Genomic DNA, 17,344 nt, shown 5'->3' on the forward strand with positions numbered 1-17,344 from the left:
CCGCACTCTCAGTTGTCACAATTTCTAGTGCCCCTTCCCTGAAGTTGGGGACTTTGTTAGTTTGCCCTCCATCACGTCGCATTTGTTTAGAGTGGTTCTGAGGCAAGGGTGGCGCTGAATGTGCCAGCATCCACCGCTGTGCAAGCTGCATTGCAGAATGGGTGTCCACAGCCAAGTGGTACACACTCTCCCCTATGACGTCGCTGCTGCTGGTGCACATATAAGCGAGTTGCACTCACTGGTGGGGCAGAAATGATCCCACTTGTTGGGTCTCGCTGCTACAGTGGCAGCCCGGGCATTTTTTGTGCATTGTGCGAGTGGTGTTTAGTGTGGGAATTAGATTGTGACTGAAGCCAAAGAACCACCTCATTTTTGCTTGGCTTTGAAAATGGGACTTTTCTACAAACATTTATGTACCGTATTTATTCGAAAATATGTTAATTTTTAGTATAGGTCAACCCCTGTATATAGTGCTCTTTGAGAAATAAAAAAGAAATTATTCAAATATATGTCGATTCATATTTTTTTCGGAAGCAGAAAATTTAAACATGACAAACTTTTATTTGCAATCAGTGTGAGAGCCGTAGCCACTGTATTTTGCTAGGACAAGCCTCATCATTGGAGGGGTCTGGGAAGCTGTCGTCCTCGGAGGGTTCACTGCAGTCGTCGGTACCCAAAAAGACATCGTCCTTGGGGTCATCAAGTGTATTGGAAAAGCAGCATTTCCTGAAGGCAGGTGGATACTTCCTCTGGTAGGTCGCATCCGCGACCCACCATGCAACTTCACTGAGGGGGGCCTTCGTGTGGCATCCCGTCGGTGTCATGGCAGTGGCATCCTTCGCCAGCCCCTCCCGGTAGTACCTGGCTACGCGGTCCTTGAACATTTTGTTCACGGTGGCATCTAAAGGTTGAAGTTGAGGTGTAATGCCAGGTGCCAGGTATGATGACCAGGTCCGGTTCGGCCTTTTGTGTGGCCTCCTTGACGCCCGGGCAAATGTGGCCCCTGAACGAATCAAGCCGCAGCATGTTGAGAAGGTGCAGGTCTGTGCCCGGTCACCGCATTCAGACTAGCTAGAACCATTGCTTCATTCGTGACTCCGTTCTCATTCGCATAGATGATCACTTTTGGAACTCCTCGCCCTCTGGGGCGGTTTTCCACCGAAACTCTATGCAGGGCGTCAACTTCCTCCCATCTGCCACGCATTACAGCATTACAGTATTACAGTGAACCATGCGTGCTCTCATGGCCTGCGGTCAGCAACCGCACATCCTCAGACTCTCTTGTGGTAACAGTCGTGCGGCTCGGCACATCAAAGTAGACCGGGGTCTGATCAGCGTTTCCAGGCTGGACAAGAATGTAATCCTTGTCACGCCGGAGCTTAATTACGTACCGCTGAAACTCCTCCGACCGTTCCTCATATTCAGCTGGCAAACACTGGCAGATGGTTGTTCTACGACGAAGGGACAGTCCGTTGCGTCGCGTAAACTTCTGGACCCAGCCCCGTGTTGCTTTAAGCATAGTGCGGCCTATCCAATCTCGCTGCGCCAACTGTGGGGCTTTTTCCTGAATGTCCTCGCAGGACACCTGGAGGTCTTTCGCGTGTTCTTTTTCCACATGAAGCCTCAGTTCTTTTTCAAGTGCGTCGTGCCTCCTGGTAGCTGGGCCACGAAAAACACGACGCCATTCATTGCATGCAAAAAGTCGGTCCCACTGCTTTTTCTGACCCCTGGTCAACTTCTCGTTGACATTGAACTCGCATTGAGCGGCGCATTTGTTGTATCAACGGGGAAGCTCTGCCAGCGCGACATCGCCGCAGAACCAGCAGAAAGCAGAAACGTGCAACACAGATTAAAATAATCGCATGAGAAAGATGGCAACGTAGAGAAAAACAACCAGCAAAGACTGACGTGAGTAGATGGCTATGCGCAAATACGCGCATATACAGATACAAAGGCTGCTAAGTAGACAGCTTGAAAACCGACGTCAACCCGTCCTTTGTGTGCAATAAAATGTTGTAAACAAGTGCACTTCTTTGGCCGCAGATGCGATTGCAAAATGTTAAAATGATCGCTTTTGTAAGATTTTTAACTGCCACAAGTTTATTTCCTTATTTGTGCACTGCGCGACTTCGACTTAGATGTATGGTGCGAACATGCACCTTCACCTACCTCACGGCGTAAATACGCTTCCTGAGCTGCCTAGCACACTAAGGTGACTGATTAAAAAAAGCAATGTAGGTGCATGCTTTATTTCGCCCTTATCCACCCACCTCCAAAGAAACAGCCTCGTATCATCAGCATCGTCGGCTAGATGGCACGGCGCGTTCAGCTGCAATCGTTAACATTAACAGTGATTTTCGAACATTTTTTGTTTTTTCTTTTAGAATTATTAACGTTATCCTTTCGTTTTACTTCCGCCGTGTGGCCATTTTGTGCCAATGTGTACACCTACGTAGTTGCCGCTGCTTAACTCTTTCGGGACCGCCGGAAAAAGTGATGAAAAAGGGAGGTCTCGGTACAAATTTTTTTTTACATAAAGCAAAGGCACCATCCTGCCTTAGCATATACCAAAATGCAGCTAATTATATGTTCTTTTACATACAATACCAAGTTTTACTTCAACACTGACGATAGAACCATGAAAAAATCTGAAACCAAGAACTTCGTAAAAAAACTACAGAAAAAGATAGAAAAAAGCGTAAATATAAAAATATTAAAAAAGAATAAAATTATTTCAGGATATACAAAATCTAACACAATGCTTTGTTTCTTCATTGAAAAAGTTTGATGTGGCTAGGTGTAACTGGTTTTTTGTTTTGTGTGTGATCTCTTTGGCACTAGGGCCATGGCTACGTCGTCGCCCAGGTACACGCCGGGCTCTTGTCTCGGCGAAAACTTGATTCGTTTCTGCGCTGGTGGCAGGCGATCACCACCATAGGTAGTTAACACCCTAGCGAATAAATATAAACCAGCCAGAACATAGTTCGAGCGCACATACCTACTCCAGAGCCAATTGAAACCGAAACCAACACCCACCTTTGAGCGCGATTTGATGTTCCAGGCTTATCGACACCCGAATCCTCACTCGAGCTGAAATTCGATCTCTAAAGCCGCATTTGAACTCTTCACTGCCACTCTCATCATTAAAATCCGCAGTAGAAGGCGAAGATATGCGAGCCGAGACGAGGCGGATTTCTTATCGCGCTCGCACGAGTATGACGCCATGTTTGTTTACATTCGAAACCACTGCCCGTCAGAATAAAATATCTGACGCGTTGCCGCCTGGCGATAAAAAAAGAAACTTCACAAAAGAGAAAAGTCCAGTTTTCAAACTATCTCCTAGATGTCGCTAGGTGTTCCATCGAGCGAAAATTTGTATTCTGCAGGCTCGCGAAACCATCGCTCATATGTGAACGATGGCCTATGGAGCGGTCCCGAAAGAGTTAAAGAATGGCGGAATTGAATGCTGTACGTGTCAGTGGAATTCCATTGGCTCAGTACTTTTTCTTGCTTTGATCACAAATATGAGTTGAGATTGGTCACGAGTGTAGGTTGATGGCTAATTTTGCGTAACATTTCTGGAAAAAAAGAAGATCGACCCATATTCGAATAAATGTGGTACTTATTTACAGTTCCCTGGGGGCTGTAAGGCATTGCAGAGGGTACTGGGTTACATACAATAAGGAAGTGACAAATGCAGCAAGTGGCTTTAGGAAAGGTGATGAAAATTGCTTCTGAATGTACAATGGCAGTGTGACGAATGGAATAGGATTAATTTTCTTGGTTTCCTTCAGTGGAACTTCGTTAAGTGCTGTTAAACATGAGATGTTAACAGATGGCAGGAATCTCTAGTGGTAGGCTTTGTAAAATCGGGATGCACTGTGTTGACATTGACCCGCGTTGCCACAAGTGCTACGGGGAGTTCCGCAGGGTGACGTTCTTGCCACCACCCTGTTCTTTTCCGTGGCCCCACTGCAGGGAGGCGGAGTCTCGGCTGCCCAAGTTCCGAGAGTCCCCGTGCATTAAGAGTTTCCGTTTCGGGGCCAAGGGCAAAGGTCAGCAGCTACCGTGGGAGCGCCTGCCCCTGTTTGGCAGCTGTGTGCCCAGTGGCCGCGACTGCTGCCACCTGACCTTCTACCCGGGGGGTGCCGTCTGGGCCTCGGCCTGGTGCCCCATGGCCCCCGGCCCGGGAGGACACCACAAGCCAGCGGTGCGTTGCTGCAGGGTGGCTGACCCCGCATTGCGATGCACCTGGTTATGCCAGTTGACAGCAGTGTGGCCTTGTGGCAGTGTAAACCAGTGTTAACGGAAGCAAAGAGAGGGGAGGAAACACAGGGACGGCCGCTGGTCTAACGGCTAAAGTCTAATAATAGCAAGAAGGGAAAATACCAGCACTAAAAACAGTACAGCCTAAAGCAGTGCACATGGGCAAAAAAAAGCTTACTGTGTTGTGTTTTGCACAGCTCCACCTGAAATTTTTTTAACCACCAAGTTTTAGAACCTCAGAGTTAGATTTAAGCTGTTTTAGGAGTGTTAATGCCATATAATGGTGAAATACAATAGAAATACTGACACATATGAAGATGCCTCTGCCATAAGGCAGAGATAATTAGAAGGAGAAGAATGGGGTGGAGTGCATTCGGCAGGCATTCTCAGATAATGAATGGCAGCCTACCATTGTCCCTGAAGAAGGAAGTGCATGACAGCTGCATCGTACCGGTACTCACCTACGGGGCAGAAACTTGGAGGCTCACTAAGAGGGTTCAACTTAAATTGAGAACGACTCAGCGCGCAATGGAACGGAAGATGATAGGTGTAACGTCAAGGGACAAGAAGAGAGCGGAGTGGGTCAGGGAACAAATGCGTGTTAAGGACATATTAGTGGAAATTAAGAAGAAGAAATGGACGTTGGCAGGGCATGTAATGCGAAGGCAAGGTAACCGTTGGTCATTAAGGGTAATAGAGTGGATCCCAGAGAAGGCAAGCGCTGCAGGGTGTGGCAGAAAATTAGATGGGCAGATAAACTGGTCACAGTTAGCGCAGGGCCGGGGTAATTGGAGATTAATCGGAGAGGCCTTTGCCCTGCAGTGAGCGTGGTCCCTGCATCCGCTCGCGCTTTCGCTTGTCATGTTGTGTGTGCGCCGCTTTTAAACTTGAAGTTGGCTGGGTGCCTCTTCAACTGCCTCCGTTATTCCACGGAAGGGACATTGGGGCCGATGTTTTGGAAACGTTCGAGTGCATCTCTTAAAGAGGCGGTCGTTTTGCGGATACATGCTGCAGGCAGTGGTGACAGTGACGACTCAGATGATGTGGTTGCACAGCCTAGTTAGGTAGTGGCTTCGCAGGAAGCCCAATCCGTAATACAGGGGTGAGACAGCTGCACATATTGCGCAGTTTTGATACAAATGTGTTTTCCTGCGCCAGGCTGCTCCAAAAGCTTTAAAATTGCTAAAATTGCGCCAAACTGCTCCAAAACATTCTGAGCCAAGGATTTTGACGCTCCCGGCAGTTTCAGTGGGGAAAAATGCTTACTGACTGCATATTTTTCAGCAGACCCAAGGTGATGCTATTTGTAAAGGTCTAATTGATTGATCATTCAATGAAAAAAACGCATAAAACAGCAATTTTTGGAGCGCCGTATCTCCGGAACGACATTACTGGGTGCCGCCATCTTGGTGTGAAGACTGGAAAACATGGCTGCCGGGCAACGCAGTTGGTCGTGGTTCAGGCAGAGTGCTCGTTTCACCAATTTCTACCGTGCTTTTGGTTATGGGGGTGGCTGTATTTACATTTAGTCGTTTGATCTGTTGCGGAAAGTTGCGCTACTCTAAAGACTGCAGTTTATCAAAAACAACGTGATTCCCGCGAATTTGCAGTGTTTCAGCCTTAAGTGTGAGCCACGGTTCATGCTTGAAGTGAAATTTCGGACTCACTGCGGTGTTATATAATGCTGAGTTATTGCTGCCTTTGACAGCGAGCTTGCCATATGCGGGAGTGGGACGATCGACACTGCAGAAGCGGTGGCGCAGGCTACATCGCCGCAGAATGTTCAAGCAGTGTCCGATAGCGGGACAGGCTATTATTGCACGCTAGTAATAATGGTTTATCTATCTGAAGTGAAATTTAATGCCAGGAGGGAGGTGGCTAAACATAGCAACGTTACTTAAATTACGATCGTTGTGAACGTGCACCTTGGGGATTGAAATAGGAGGGCTGGTAGGGTGCGACGACTGTCACCTCGCTTTGCGCAACTTTTGCCGTGGCTCAACACTTGTGTGTAAAGCCGAGTCTGGGATTACAAAAATAATAATTTCGGCATTGACATGACAATAAAAATGCCTTACAATTGCTTAGCTTTTCAATTCGAATTTTCAACGTCGCTCTGCGCTGTCTATAGAGCCTAAGAATTTTAAAATGCTTTGTAAAAAGGTAGTGCAGTTCGTACCTTGTGACACTCTGGTAGAAAAAAACTTCATTGAAAAGCTGTGTCAGTGTTATGTCCGTTTAAAATCGATTAAAAAGTGCCCCCCCCCCCCCCCCCCCCCCCCCCCCTTAGAGTTGCCAAAATTTTGATTGTTTAGGCTCCTAAAGTGACATAATAAATGTCTTTCTTCTGCTGCTCCAAAATCGAGAATTCAGTTCTCCAAAAACTGCTCCCAAATCCGATTCATCTCTCTCACCCCTGTCAATACAGTCCCTCAGGAACTTCGTTTTTACCAAGGACCTTTCCCCGCTTTCGCTCAGCTAGGTGAAACACTTGTGGGTGCTCTCGGAAAAGATGTGCGCCAGCTTCGCATGCAGCGAGCAAAGGTGACGGGCTATGGCTGCATTTCTGCAAATAAGTCTGCACATAAAATGTTTTGCTTTTACGCGAATAAGTTGTTTCGAGCTCTATTTCCTTTTCTTATTTCACCACCTGCCTGTAGCAATTATCAGATATAACGATGGAATTTCCTTGGCAATTGGATATTGTTACAAGTGGACTAGACTGTACGTTTTTGCAAGTTTTTAAGGGCCATGCCAGATGGAAAAGGGGCATCTAGCCAGCCAGGGAATGAAGCTGCTGGTGCATTGCCGTCCTCTTGCTTCCTTGAGGCACAGCGCACGAAGCGTCGTCCTCTGGCACATGATGGGAACAACCCGCTCGTACCAAATGGCTGCTTTACTGTGACCCCCCCCCCCGTGCAGGCCCAGAGCCCAATGCGGCGCCAGTGGGTGGCCCTGGCCTGCTGCCCGGACCCCGACCTGGAGCACCCACTCACCGAGACCTCGTCTGAGCCGGGGCTCATCCAGATCTGGGACCTGGGCGCCCTGAACCTCAAGAGGTGATCCGGCTGCTCCTCTGCGACGTCTGCACAGCAGGGGCGAGCCCAGTCCTGGATGATCGGTCGTTGAGGGGAGGTCGCGTTGTCAGGGTTCCACTGGAGTTGCAAGAACAGTGGCTGGCAGCAGTGAAGCAGCAGTGGCTGGCAGCAATTTTCAAGACCACAGTTAGGATCCTGACAGTTGCTATGCATCTGGTGGCCCAAGCAGTAGTCCCTGGCAGTGCTTAGTTTTAGTCATGGTCACTTCGTTCAATGGAATTGGAACTTATAAGGACGCATTGGTTTCAAATAAACAAATGGTATTTTTGTTGGCCTGGTCGTAGAAAGTGCGAGTACACATTAACAAGTCTTTGTGCCTTGTGGTAAAAAATTGGGGTATCTGGTATCGTCTTTTCTATTTAATGTTAAGGTCGACTTCAGCCAAAATTCCACCATTGGTTCATATAATTTATACTGTAAGCAAAGCAAGTGCAGTAAGATGAGTGAATTGAACAGGGAAATAAGCAACAGGCCTCGTGAGGCAGGTACAAGTGGTGTAGTGTTGGAAGTTACGATGGCATAATTTTCATGACAACTAGGATGGGGAACACAAGATGGCATTGGCAGGGTGTCTAGCGACCGGGAAAACCGGGAAAAGTCAGGGAATTTTTAGCCACCGGGAAAAGTCAGGAAATTGTCAGGGAATTTTTGAATCAAGTAGTACCAGTCAGGGAAAACCACTTTGGGGCCTGTCCACACAGTTTTATAATAGGGGAAACCAGTCGAACGCAACGCGAACGCAAACCGAACGTAACACGTTCGCGCGCGACGAAAGCGTGAACTGCATGAAACGTTTTCTGGTTTTTCTGCAAGGGAAAACGCGGCGCGTACACCCGAGGCGCGCTGACGCCGCCGCGGAAACCTCCCGCACGGTGCGTGCCGAGCGGCAGGCGGTGGCAACATGGCGGCAGCACCGGCCGTGGAGTAGTGCGGTAGCTCCAACGGCCGCTTCTGACCACTTTAAAATGCTACTCAAGGCACAAACGCACTCGCTTGAGCAGGAAAGGAGCCACCGCAGGCACGAAATCGTCGACGCGGCCGTGAAAATACCGCGCACGAATCACGTGCAGAAACTCGCCGTGCGGTCCACGGACCTGGCTTAGGTTGCTGGGTGCATTTGCGGCAGAGGGACGTCTAGGTGGTGCCCAAATCGCACGCAAAACGGGGCTTTTTTTCCAGCGAATTTTAAAAGGCAGCGTTTTTGGGGGGCTAATTTTGAAAGAACTTCCTTATGGCATCAGGAGCCAGAATTACATAATCAAAAAGAAACATGGTTTAGCGCGAAACCAGTGAACCGCATGGGGTGTTTTCTGCTCGCGAAAACGCGCCGCGCACATCACAGGCGCGCTGACGCTGCTGTGGAACTACCCGCACGCTGCGCGTGGTGCTGCCGGCGGTGGCAACATGGCGGCGGCTTCGACCGCGAAGTGGTGGATGGGAGCTCGAGCGACCGCTTCTAAGCGCTCTCTAAAATGCCGCACAAGGCACGCACGAAGTTGCTCGTGAGGTAAAGGTTCTTATAATGTGGGCGAAAACGGTACAATAAAACGTCATTCGCGCCGCTACTGCAAGGGCCCATGCAATACCTGCCGGGGTGGTAAGCCTTAACAAACATGTCTGGCGGAGCCAGCAAGATGCCTCGAGAGCTTCGAAACTGCCGCCATGAGGCGCGCGGCTCCCCATTGGCGCAAGTCGTCAGGCTCCTCGCACTGCCGCGCGCGACGCGCGTCATTTTCTGAGCGAGGCAGAAGCTGCCGCGTGCGCGAATCGTCGACGCGGGCGTCAAAAAATCGCTCGCGCAACGCGCACGCGCAACGCACCATGCGGTTCACGTTGCATGTCAAGCCAGGACAATCAAGAAAAAAAGCAAAAGGTGCTTGCTGAAGCGCAACTTGAAGTTTCTATCCCGCAAGATGAAATAAACTCTGAAGCCGTAACTGAAGGCAACCAAATTTCAATGAGCAAACTGAAATTAATCAAAGTGCATTTTGAGAATTAGGGCACTTGCAACAGATGTGTTTTTCCGTATGATAGAATGTCTTTTCTCTACACTTTTTATTAGGGATGGGCGAATATAGATTTTGAGGTTCGAAGCGAATTTGAAGCGAATAGTGATTTGGTCGAATAATTTCGAATCGAATAGTTCGAATAGTGCACATTGCAAATCACAAAGACAAATGAGCAACTTGTGACCTGACTAATGTACACATTTTTTTCTAATAATTAGAACTCACGTAGGCACAGCATTGTGTAAAACTATTACCAGTTGAACATTTATTGCGAAATCTTACACACAGCTTTCCTTTGCTGTATTCACAAGTTTTCATGAAGAAATGCCTGTTGCGCCACATGCTCTAGGTGCAGCAGTTTCCGCCGGCTGCTCATTCACAAGTTTAAGCGCCGCCTAGAAGTAAGGGGGCACAAGGGTCTTTGATCAAAAACTTTATTTTTGCAGTTATGATGATGAAAATTGGGGCGGCACATGTAGTTTCTCATTCTAATTGTAGATATCAAATTTGTTTTTGAGTAAAATGATTATGTTCAAATTTATTTGGATTTTTATATTCAATTTTTTGACAGCCTTTGTAAAAGAACTGCTGGAGGGATGCAGCTAAACAGGGAACCAGTAAACTGCGCACAAATCAAAGAGTGCAATAAGACTAACATTATCATTATATCTGGTCTGTAGCAGAAGTTACGACCACTTGAAGTTTGGGCCTGGAAGGCAAAACCGGTTTTTCTGGTTGCCATCTTCCAGGCCCAAACTTCAAATGGTCGTAACTTCTGCTACAGACCAGATAGAATGATAATGTTAGTCTTATTGCACTCTTTGATTTGTGCGCAGTTCACTGGTTCCCTGTTTAGCTGCATCCCTCCAGCAGTTTTTTTACAAAGGCTGTCATAAAATTGAATATAAAAATCCAAATAAATTTGAATATAATCATTTTACTCAAAAACAAGCTTGATATCTACAATCAGAATGAGAAACTACATGTGCCCCCCAATTTTCATCATCATAACTGCAAAAATAAACTTTTTTGGTTTAAGACCAGTGAGCCCCCTTAAAAAAAGAAGTATTGTAGCCACTAGTATCCTCGGCCGTAGCCAAGCAAAGCGCAAGTGGCTGGCCGCAATTTTGAATAGGCTCGCTTAGTGCGGCGTACTGCCGCGCTGTGCGAGCCTATTCAAAAGGGCGGCATACCTATTCAAAATGGCGGCCTGTACAAGTCTGCTGGCTTGGTGCCGCGATGTTCGGAGCGGTGTCGTTTCAGTGCCGCCTTTTTTTTTTTTTTTTAACCTAAAGTGTGCTGGCGGCCGAGAGCTTCGTCGAACCTCTAGGCAAGGCAGCAACTCGGCAGTGCCGGCACTGATAATAGAAATGTCCGCGTCGGTGGGTCTTGAGCCAAGCCTGGGGTAGTGACTCTAGCCTGGGGTAACTCTCGGAAAGCTTGACCGAAAAGCTTGGCTTTCAGCTGCCTATTCGGGAGCATCGAATAATTCGAAAATATCGAATACCTGCATTCGGATCGAAGCGAATAACGAATAGAGAGCTATTCGATCGAATATTCGACTATACCGAATATTCGCCCATCCCTACTTTTTATATGCTTCACGGACCGTTTCCACAAAATGGCGCGTGTTGTATTGGTCAGGGAATTTCAACTAAAATGGTCATGGAAAACCTGGAAAAGTCAGGGAAATTGAATTACGAAATTTGCTAGACACCCTGATTGGGCACTCTTGGTTTCAAAATGGTTTGTGGTTACAAAATGTACAACTGTAAAATAGACACGTGTGTGCACTCTGTGGGTGTGGGCGATGTCATGTGGGCCAAATATTGAAATCTAAGGTGTCTATGGCTTCATATTGCCAATTTCGTGTGAAACTGTCATCTTAGACCATAATAAACGCAGTATGCAAAGTAATACAGCTTCGCAAAAGAAATGACAGCAGGAAAAGAATAAGGTGGATGTGCTTGTACGGTTTTAACTTGGGTGCTCGATCACAGTCTGTTCCACCGTGGTGCTGCTGCTGCAGGGGCCCCGGGGAGCGGGAGGAGGAGGGCGGCTGCCCCCCTCGGCTGGCCCTGTGCCTGGCGCACGACTTCGGCTTTGTCACCGACCTGGCCTGGTGCCCTTCGGGCTGCTGCCAGGAGGGCAGGCTGGGGCTGCTGGCAGTGGCCTGCGGGGACGGCTACGCCCGCATCCTCAGGTGGGTGCTGCCTTTTAGCCCGCGAGCACCCTGCCCTTTTTTGGGGAGTCTCTTCTCTCCCACAGGGGCATAAAAATGCAAGCGGGGGCTTCCCCGGGGCCTTTCCTCCACGCCCGGTCGCACCAGGAACGTTCCGTTGCCCGACCACGAGGCAAGGCGAGTCTCCCCTCAGGAGATGAACCGCGCCGGCAGCCTGCGATGGCTTGGCGAGCTTGTGGGGACTTTGGTCTCCGTCCGAGCTCGGGACAGCCGCTCCCTTGTACACGGTGTGCATTTGACCGACTGTGGAGTAAAACGCACTTAATTCACTTTCACCCTTCTCCGAGCTCGTCTTCCACGCGACGCCACGTCACGTTCTGGCTGACCAGCCCGGTAATACAGCCCATTTATTGCTGCAAATCCCACATGCCAGGAGAAGAGTCAGCGAAGTTTGTATAGGTACCAAGGAATTAAAATCAACCGAAACTTTTACTGTACAGCGTAAAACCAAGGTGCGCGAAGCACTTTTTTTGCTGGGTAAACAAGCACAGCAGTCAGCAGCACGGCCACACATTTGCAATCGCTTTTCTGCGTAAAAGGAATGCAGTCGCTAGAGATAAAACATTCGCGGGAATTTGGAGGACGTTTACTGCATGAGAATTATTCAAGTAGTAGTAATCTAAGCTGCTTCAAATGCTAAAACCAAGTAAAAATGTAAGCAGGCTATACGATATACAGTGTAGACCTTTTATAATGCAACCGATTATAGTGCGGGACCAGATATAACGTGGATTTTCCTGGCCACCAGTAGGCCTACCATAGAACTAATGCATAAGCGTACCGCTTAAAATGTAGTTGCCCAAGGCACAATACCGTTTATGGTGCGGCTTTTTGGCAAGAAGGGTGATTGACCGGTGCAGCTGGGGCATCGTCTTAGAATCGAAAAAAAAGAAAGAACAGGGGGTTCAGCCATTGGACACAGCCCGTGCTTCCTCGTCTCTTCTAATTTAGACACAGAAAAGAAAAAAACAAATAGGCACCCTTCAGTTCGCATGTTCCGTTTGCGCTCACGTGGTAACCAAAACTGCCCTTGCTCTCAGCACACCTCTGAAGATAGCGAGTACCCCCTCCCAGCCGCAGTAAGCTCTTGCAGTTAGAACGTAATGCAGCTAAGCAACCACCCTTTACTTTTTCAAACATGGGGAGATAGCAAGTCGAGCGACGCTGGAGGTTTCCGTGGTTTCCGCTGCCTGTATGTTGTGCTGATAAGCAACTGCCTTCGGCATCGTGAATGGTAGGCGCAGGTTAAAAAAAAAAAATCTGGCATAAGGCGGGCTGCTTCCCTCCCTGCGGCTTCCATTCTTCGAAGTGCTAATAAACACAGATCCCCCAAAAACATTGACGCAGGGTATAAGTTAAAGCCGCACAAGGAGCAAATATGTGAGTGAGCGGTGCCGGGATCTCGTGAGTGGGAGCAAGGACCGTGCCGAAGTACGGCAGGGGGTTCAGAAGGAAAACTGCTCCCCTCCTCCCCGCGCCTCGTCGCCAGCAGTGCAGTCGACTAGTTTTCTGAGGGGTGGAAGGGATGCAGAGAGCCGACGGCAGCTCACATTTTTGGCACACGCTGTAACCGGATTCAATCGTTTTGTCCGATATCGTGGCACGGCAGCATTGTAATAAGCGATCTATTTTGCCATAGAAGGCGTACAAAAGTGTATGGTGCCATGAGTTGCTCATTGTTGTAAACGGTATCGTTATGAGTGGGCTCAACTGGGTCCCTCCCGTCCCTTGCTCGTTCTTATTCCCTAACAGCAGGTTTAGCAGGTGGTGTGTCTTTGATGCAGCCATTTGGTGGCACGACAATGGTGAGCACCTTCCCTCGTGAAGTGGTGGTCAGTGGGGCTCGTGAACTTGCAGTCGCGGTCTGAGGATTCCCCGCACTACAGAAATACCGTATTTTCGCATGTATAACCTGCACCAAAAACGTGAAAATTTCAGTGGCAAAGTAAGGCTGCGGGCAATACGTGGAGTTTTTTCTTTAGTGCAGCTTCGTGGCGATGCGCGTTGTGCTGTGAAGCTCCTACTCAGTAACACTGACTAAGCCTTCAATGGCAGCGATTGCGCAAAACATGAGGACAAAGAAGGAAAAATCGCCATTTGTGCCTCGGCGATTCCTGGTGACATAGTGCAAAAAAGCCTAAAAAATTGCTGCATCACAAACAACATGGATGCAGCTGAAGATGACCTTGTGTACAACAGTGAGGACTGGGGCTCTACCGAGAGCAGTGACACTGAGTGAATTAGGACTTCGCCTTGCAGTCAGTGCATTCTAATTGCTAAATATATGCTTTTTGTGTCTACATAGTATGTGACGTGCTGCCTGCCCAGTAGCTTTGGTGCAGCCTTTCCTGTATCCAATGTGTGGGCAATACGCGAGGATTTCTTGTTTATTTTCCGGCTGGCTGAAAGTGGCAGCGCGGATTATCTTCTGGGGCAAATTATTTGCACGAAAATATGGTACACGTGAAAAATGAATGTTGGATTGCATCTCAAGGAGCCCATGGTGAATCGTGATAGGTATGAGCAAGATGTCCCCAAGAGTTGGGGATGACTTCAAAGAAAGCGCGGAAAATACGACAACGCAGGGTAAGCACTTCCTGCGTGCCATCCTCCGTGTTCGTGCTTCCATCGTCTTCTCTCTCTCCCTCTCTGTGCGTGCACTTGCATGTGCCCCCAGCGCTTTTCCGGCAGCAAACACAGTATTACTGAGAAATTAATCAATTTAGGTTAAAAATTTGATTCTCCCTCCAAATTGTGTGTTTTCTGGACATGAGCAATGAAGTGTCCGCATTCAAACGAACTTCCACTGCGTCATTAGGCTCTGCAGCCTTGCTTACCGTCAGTCCTCCCAGATGGTGCTACCATACTTATCCACGGACTGGTGTCCGCCGTTGCTTGGTTTTTGACCGTATTTGCAACTGGCTTGTTTTGGTTACTCTAGAAAGTAATTGTTTAGTAAAACACGGGGTATGCTTGACGAACAGGGTCACGTGAGACATCACTTACGCCAATGGGCCAGTGTCGTGTAAGACAACTCCAAAGCAGCGGGCTGCTGTGCAGCTAAAACAAGCATACTGCGCCCAGTACCAACATCGGTACTTCTATACTTATGTGTACTTTCGTAACTTTTATTTTTTACCGCACTATTCCTGTTGCTGTAAAATGAGTATGCAATACATTTCGGCGCAAGTACAGCTGAACCTCGTTATAAGAGACACTGATGTAAGAGACAAATGGGTATAAGAGACACTATTCACCCACATGGTTGGCTGCCCTATCTTCCCCATTAAATCGACCTCTTTTATAACAGACATTGGATGTAGAAGATTGGTTATAAGGGACAAGTCATCCTTGAAGTTTAATCAATAATCTCGCTTGTAACAGACATTTTAACTTCAGATGCAGTGCCACCAGTCACTAATTGCAGTTGCTTCCATTGTGGAAACACAGGTGGACGACAGACACCTGCAGTCGCTATTTATTATAACTTCAGCAAACACAAAGTGGTTCAGTCAGCTATGAAATGACAATGAGAAGCCCTGCCAATGGAAATGCAACTGACAGAAGTGGTTGAAGCTTACTGCCATCCATTGGATGGAGCACGATCCCACATGCGGGCTCTCCCACTGGCGTAGCTCCCAATCAAGAAGCACTGCAGACATTGAGTCCTGCAAGCGTAATGAATAGCCTGAACACACAGCGGAAGAAGCTGTGCGCTCTGGCTATTCATCAGGCTTGTGAACTCAACATCTACGATTCATCTTCCACAAACAAGGAAAGGAAAAAAAGCTTGTAGAATCGGTTGTAAAAAAACAGTGTAAATACAGTCATGAAGCAAACAAAGTTTCATAATTTCTGGGACCAAACAATAATTAGAATGAATCTTTTGAAACATGCTATAGCGTTCTTTTGAGCTTATTTTAGTCATACGGTGGCCACATTGAACTAGGGTCTGATTAGTAAGTTAAAACATGGTTCCCTGCTTATAAGAGACATCTCGTATAAGAGACAGAAACTGCTCCCCGGTACGTGTCTCTTATAAAGGGGTTCAACTGTAGATAGTTCGGCCAGCTTACGAGCCCTGCCTAATTTGTGGTTGACGGTGCCCTTCCCTGCCCGTCGTCCCCGTTGCAGCATCCCGTTCCCGGATGCCCTGGGCAGTGCGCCCCCCGAGGGCCGGTGGCCCCTGTACAGCACGGACGGGCGGTGCAGCTTGCGGCTGGGCGTGCCCCCGGGGTCCCTGGGCCTGGTGCCCTGCACCCGCGTCGCCTGGGACATCGCCAAGGGCCACGGCCGCATGGCTGCCGGCTATGCCGACGGTGAGGGCCACGGTGCCGTTTCGTTTATTAGATGCGACGCATCTCTTGCTCTGAGGCATGTCCCTCCTGCGGCGTTGTCGTCACGCCGTCCGTCCGCATCCCTCCTCCGTTCTTCTGTCCGACTGCTCCGACAGCTGTGTGCAACTCTCTCACTCTGGCTCATTATCATAACAACAGCTGCTGCGCTTGTTTTTGCGCGCGCTTCGCTGCGTTAACAACTGCTCCGGCGGTTCAGTCAAGCGCTCGCTCTCGTTTGACTCCGCGTGACTTTATGCTTGATGACTTCGTGCTTGACTTGATTCTTCTGATGAAGACGTGATGGAAGCGACGGTCCCTTCAGCGAGTGGGCTGACACAATCCAATACCAGCGTCAGCGCAAGCGCAATGTTACGACCAATTGAGCCCCCCGATGCGTCGCATCACATCAGGGTTCCCTCGCGGGAAGATGGGCGTAATTTTTGGTTCCCTAAGGGTCTTAAACTTCACTGTTTGAAATGGGCACTCACAATGGTTCCTTGCCACTGGTGCCACCAAGTTTCAGTTAGCCGTAAATTAGTTCCAAGCGGTGCACCAAAAAACTGCTTCGATTATTGCACTCACCAGGGTATTGGAAACTATGAAGGATTACAGTTTCATGGGTAACACTGTTTTGTCTACTGCTCCTCTAAAAATGACTAATTACCTCTAATTATCTCGGGAACTAATTGACCAACTAAAAAAATAGTGCCATATTTGAAATCAGTGGGGGAAAAGCAGCAGGACTGACACGTTTTACATAGTTTACTTGAAAATTAAACGAAGCTCTTTTAAGACCAGTGTCCTCCGTTAAGGGCCGAAGGCTCTGCGAAGTACCGTATTTACTCGCGTAATGAACCCACTTTTTTTCCCAGAAAATTTGGCATGAATTTGGGGGGAAGGTTTATTACGCAGGAAAAAATTGCAACAGATTTTTTTTAAGTTAAAATTCCACATACAGTTAAACCTCGATGTAACGAAGTCGGTAAAATTCGTAATTTAATTCGTTACATTGAAATTTCGCTACATTGAAATTCCAAGTTATAATGAAGTGTTCATCCCGTGAAGCGTTTCCTAAAAAAGAAAACGTGGCGCACATACACGGCTGGCACACCGTTTCTGTTTCTGTTGGAGCTTAATCGTCTATGCAGGCATCAGCGTGAACTGCATGGAGCATCTTCTCCCCGCAAAAATGCGCCCCGCAAGCCACAGGCGCGCTCACAGAGCCGTGGAGACCACCCACGCGATGTGGGTAGCTCCAGCGACCGCTTTCGCTCGCTCAAGCGCAACTCGAGGGGCAAACGAGAGGGGCATGTGAGAAAAAAAGCGGATAACGTGGGCGAAATTCGCTGTAAAACGTCGGTACGCGCCGCTTACGAAACTGCCCATAAAATA

At 48.3% G+C, this 17,344-nt stretch overlaps 1 protein-coding gene across 5 annotated transcripts in view; it reads left to right on the plus strand.

Annotated features, from left to right (window-relative positions):
- Nucleotides 1-17,344, plus strand: part of LOC144175988 (uncharacterized) — a 127,816-nt gene that overhangs the window by 75,536 nt on the left and 34,936 nt on the right. For 3 of the 5 annotated variants that reach the window (XM_077705063.1, XM_077705064.1, XM_077705065.1), the window contains 4 exons: nucleotides 3,979-4,210; nucleotides 7,189-7,325; nucleotides 11,403-11,576; nucleotides 15,750-15,934. In XM_077705063.1, coding sequence (XP_077561189.1) covers nucleotides 3,979-4,210; nucleotides 7,189-7,325; nucleotides 11,403-11,576; nucleotides 15,750-15,934 — 728 coding nt within the window. Of the gene's footprint in view, nucleotides 1-3,978; nucleotides 4,211-7,188; nucleotides 7,326-11,402; nucleotides 11,577-15,749; nucleotides 15,935-17,344 lie in introns of those variants that run through there. The other 2 variants (XM_077705066.1, XR_013323742.1) reach the window with 2 other exon arrangements.

This window comes from Haemaphysalis longicornis, unplaced genomic scaffold, assembly GCF_048455015.1.
Source record: "Haemaphysalis longicornis isolate Haplotype H1 unplaced genomic scaffold, Haemaphysalis longicornis Haplotype H1 scaffold_3, whole genome shotgun sequence".
In the NCBI taxonomy this organism is placed as follows: Eukaryota; Metazoa; Arthropoda; class Arachnida; order Ixodida; family Ixodidae; genus Haemaphysalis; species Haemaphysalis longicornis.